The sequence below is a fragment of the Colobus angolensis genome, unplaced genomic scaffold (assembly GCF_000951035.1).
Source record: "Colobus angolensis palliatus isolate OR3802 unplaced genomic scaffold, Cang.pa_1.0 Scaffold116, whole genome shotgun sequence".
Taxonomy (NCBI): domain Eukaryota; kingdom Metazoa; phylum Chordata; class Mammalia; order Primates; family Cercopithecidae; genus Colobus; species Colobus angolensis.
The window spans coordinates 5,237,457-5,242,157 of record NW_012112697.1 but is presented as its reverse complement, the minus strand read 5'-3'; the positions used below and the strand labels follow the sequence as shown (position 1 = coordinate 5,242,157).

The following is a 4,701-nucleotide window of genomic DNA, read 5'->3' as shown; positions in this document are numbered from 1 at the left end:
CATCCATCATCCACCCATCCATCCATTCATTCATCCATCATCCACCTACTCACTCACCTATCTATCCATCATCATCCACCTATCCATCTATCATCTACCCACCCATCCATCCATCCATCATCCACCCATCTATGCATGCATGCATGCATCCATCCATCCATCCATCATCTACCCATCCATCCCTCTATCACTTCATCCATCCATCATCTATCTATCTACTCACCCACCATCTACCCATCCATCCATCCCTCTATCCCTTCTATCCCTCTGCTCATCCATCCATCCGCCATCCATTCACCCACCTTAGCCCTCACATCCATTTGTACAAGAGAAAACATAGGTCCCCAACTCCATTTGTTCGGTGAGAAAATACTATAAAGGATTGGGATTGCCAGATAAAATATAGGAGTCCTGGTTACATTTGAATTACAGATAAGTAATGAATAATTTTTAGGATAGGTATGTCCCATGCCATGGTTGGGATATACATATACTAAAAATTATTCAGAGTTTAACCGAAATTCCAATTTATTGGGGAGCCTTGTATTCTGATTTGCTAACTCTGGCAAACCTATAATGGGCATGAAATCTGAGTTCTGAACTTAGATTCACTGCTGGCTCCTGCTTGATCCTTCATAAGAGAGATGTCACCCTGTAGCCTCAAACAGAGCTGAAACACCAGGTATATGAGGAGTGTTGATTTCAACCCATGTTGTGTAGACCACCTAATGGTACATTCCAGGACTTTAATTAAGCTTCTAGAAAAACTATGGGACTCTGTTTATAACTCACTTTTTAGCAACCAACCATGTAATTAGGGCGCTTAACCAATGCTTTCTGATGATAACAATTTGATGATAAATTTTTCCAACACCCAAAAATGTCAATTAAATGAAGCTTTAGTGCTTGATAGATTGCAGCACAACATGTCTTAAGCTTTAGTATAAAAACACATCACCTGGGACCTTGTTAAAATGTGGATGCTGATTCAGCAGGGCACGGTGAGTCTGAAACCCCCATTTCTAACAAGCTCCCAGGTGATGCTGATGCCATAGGATCTCAAACTGCTCATTGAATAGTGGGGCTGTGCAGAGTGATGTTCTAGAAGTGCCCAAACCTATACTCTCTCTAATTAAACAAGACAGACAATGCCAACACAAGCCAGCTAATAAATGCAGACAGGAAAAACTGCAAGACATTTATTTGCTTATTAGTTGAACTGGAATTTGAATATCAAACTATAAGCTCCCTAAGAGTAGAGACTTCCTTGTTAATTTTGAAACTCCAGGGATCAGCATGCCCGGAACATGTACTTGGTGCTCAATACATGTTCATCAAGTGAACACATGAATAAATAGGAGGATGGATGCCATGACTCAGCCAGGCACACCAGCGCATAGAGTAGTGAAGAGGTCAGTCAGTCCTAAATTCTCAGGGAGTTAACCAACCCGTTATTTAAATTTAACTCTCATTTAAAACAAATGACCCAATAGCCAACACTTGTCAACACCTCACTACTGTTTCTCCCACCTGCCACCAAGTCTTCCATATCATTGTCCTGGACTATCTCTGCGAACTCAGAGATACTTATGTCTTCCTGGCTGGTGGGGGCCACCAGCCCGTGGATGTTGTCCAAGGTGATGTCATCTTCATAGCCCTCTCCCACCATGTGGATGGTGGTCTCCTCATATTGGTTGTTGATCACTGACAAGTGGATGATACCTCTCATCCTCCCAACCTTCTGGGAGTGGAAAAAGACATCAAATTCAGCTGTATCTCCAGGAGATACAACCAAGGAGGCTGTATGAGCTTTCTTTGCTGCAAAGAGAAGAGAGAAGGTATGATTTAGAACCAGTTTCAAGAAATGTATATCTATAAAGACCTCGGTGGAAGGGAAAGTAACCCTAGAATGGGAACGAGCCTTAGCTAGACGCCAGTGGTGACGAGACTGGGCATTCCCCTCTGGTTGGGCCTTGAGCAGTACCCTAATGAAGCAGCTACTGAGATCCATTGCCTTCTAGAAGCACCCTCCCCACACTTACCTTTTTCATGTGGTTTGTTTTCCTCTGTGATGTAGATGTATGAGGTGGTGGGCCTCCCTTTCAGGGAGAAGACTCCTAGCTCATCCTGCAGGTCAACATGTAGCTGGCAGAAAGAAAGCAGGGATGAATGCTAGGCTTACAGGCTGCTCATGGGCTTTGAGTCTGGGGTGAGATACTGTACTGTGTTTGGGGCAGGACCCCAAAAAGTTATTGTGCCCAGTATTCACTTTTTTGAATTTCTTATTGAGAGAGAAATAATAAATATTAGACCTGGAGAGGACAAAAGAACATTCAGTCAAATCAGCCCTTGTTATCTGAGTGAGGAACTGGAGGTCCAAAGAGTATGCAGAACTTTCCAGATCACGTAGGTACATAGTGTTAAAATGTGGTTGCCAACACGTCTGTCATTAACAGATGCAGTTATAGAATATACGCTAGGGTAATAAAATGGAAATGAATACTTATAATTCTATGAGGGCCTGCATTGATGTGAATTCCTAAAAAAAACAGTATCTCCTAGGTGCTATGCATTAGTTTAGTTGCCTGATAGTGTCATGTTGAGCATCCTACCATGGTAAGAGAAAAAACAAGATAAGACTAAAGCTATGCATCTGATTTCAGATATGAGACATCAGCAGGCATTGTTAGAAGGTAGTAATGCTGGCACCATCGTGAAAAAGATTGAATATAAAATATGAGGCACGGAGAAGGCAGAAATAGTGGTATCACATGGGAAGCTTCTGAGATAAAAAATTACGTATTTAGAAACAACTTTAATAAGAAACTATATGGAAGAATTATATGTAAGAATATTGACATAAAAGATCCAAATAAATGAGTGGAAATCCTAAATGTTCCTGGTGGAGCATCTAAATACTCTGCAAGTAGAAATCTTCCTGGATTGAGAGGCTTCCCGATGGGATTTTTAAAGGAGTATTATAAAATAATTATAAAGCTCATTTGAGAGATTAATGGGTGAAAATTGTTAAGAAAAACCACAAAAACAGGGAGTGGGTGGATAGGAATTCACTGAACTAGATGCTAAAACATAAAGCCACAATAATGGAAACAATGCTAGGTAACCTGAGCTCAAGGCAACAATAATTGCTAGACTAAACATGTAAAAAAAATTTTTTTAAAAGTATCACAGAGCTATGAAGAGAATGAGGAGTAAATAGACCAGGATCGGTGAGAGTATAGAAATCCAGCAAGGTCAGTCTCACTTTCTGGGCAGTTTTTGTCCAGAGCATTTGCCAGTCAGGAAAAGTTAAGACAGGAGGCTTGTCTACACCTTTTTTTTTTGATATGGAATCTCACTCTGTCACCCAGGCCAAAGTGCAGTGGCGAAATCTTGGCTCACTGCAAACTCTGTCTCCTGGGTTCTGACGATTTTCCTGCCTCAGCCTCCAGAGTAGCTAGGATTACAGGCACGAGTCACCATGCCCAGCTAATTTTTGTATGTTTTTAGTAAAGATGGGGTTTTACCATGTTGGCCAGGCTGGTTTCAAACTCCTGATCTGCCCACTCAGCCTCCCAAAGTGCTGGGATTACAGACATTGTCTGCACTTTTGATGGTCTTTTGGTGCTAAGAGGGCAAAAATTCAAGGCCTGCGGAAGGTGAGAATGCTTTCTTCTGGTCTGGGACCTCATTAAGATGAAACGTGAGCTGGATATAAACCAGCTTTCCCAAGGATGGCAATCCTGCTCTAAGTCTTCTGGGTAATCCAGAAAATCTCAAACCCTAACACTGGCTTAAGGTGATCCTGAATTTCTAGTGCCCCCAAGTGTTGGGCAGAAGCAAATGAAAATTGCCTCTGAAGAAAAATATGATCCTTAGTTTAACGATTTCTAAATAACTTTTACAATGTAATACCCAACACATAAATAGAAGATAACTAGGCACGTGAGGAGGCAGGGTAACATGGGCAAAGATGAGTAGAAAGAGTAGAAAAAGATGAGTAGAAATATCAGAAGGAGACACAGTGACTTTGGATTTTGGAATTATTGGGTACAGACTGTAAAATGGCTATGATTACTGTGTTCAAGAAATAAAAGTCATGTCTGACAATTTCAGCTAGAAACTGTAAACACGAATTATTTAGATTTGTAAAACAGCCTAATAGAAATTCTAAGATTGAAAAATGTCATAACTTAAGGGCTTAATGGAAACTTTAACAGTAGATTCAATACAGCTAAAGGGAGAGTTAATAAACTGAAGACAGGTCAAAAGAAATTATGCAGAATGAAGCCCAGACAAAAAGTGAGTGGAAAATATAGTGAGACTGAGAGACACAGAAGATATAGTGAGAAGGTCTTCTATATATTTAATTATCATCCCAGAAGGAGAGATTAGAGAGAATGAAATAGAAACAATATTTAAAGACATGTCTAGAAAATTTCCAAAATTGACTTAACTTTAATCCACAGAATCAAGAAGTCTAGTGAATTCTAACAAGGATAAATTAAAAGAAGTCCACTTCTGGATATATCATAGTAAAACTGTAGAAAACAAAGTGAAAATGTAAAAGGCAGTCAGAAAAAAAGAATGCCTTAAAGTAGCAGTCCCTGTAGTCCCAGCTACTTGGGAGGCTGAGGCAGGAGAATGGCATGAACCCGGGAGGCGGAGCTTGCAGTGAGCCGAGATCGCGCCACTGCACTC

The 4,701-nt window shown here is 40.7% G+C and overlaps 1 protein-coding gene across 1 annotated transcript in view; it reads right to left on the bottom strand.

Annotated features, from left to right (window-relative positions):
• Positions 1–4,701, bottom strand: part of HYDIN (HYDIN, axonemal central pair apparatus protein) — a 434,530-nt gene that overhangs the window by 70,442 nt on the left and 359,387 nt on the right. The window contains exons 64-65 of the mRNA XM_011962106.1: positions 2,043–2,145; positions 1,531–1,818 (exon numbers count right to left, since the gene is read on the bottom strand). Coding sequence (XP_011817496.1) covers positions 1,531–1,818; positions 2,043–2,145 — 391 coding nt within the window. The remainder of the gene's footprint in view (positions 1–1,530; positions 1,819–2,042; positions 2,146–4,701) is intronic.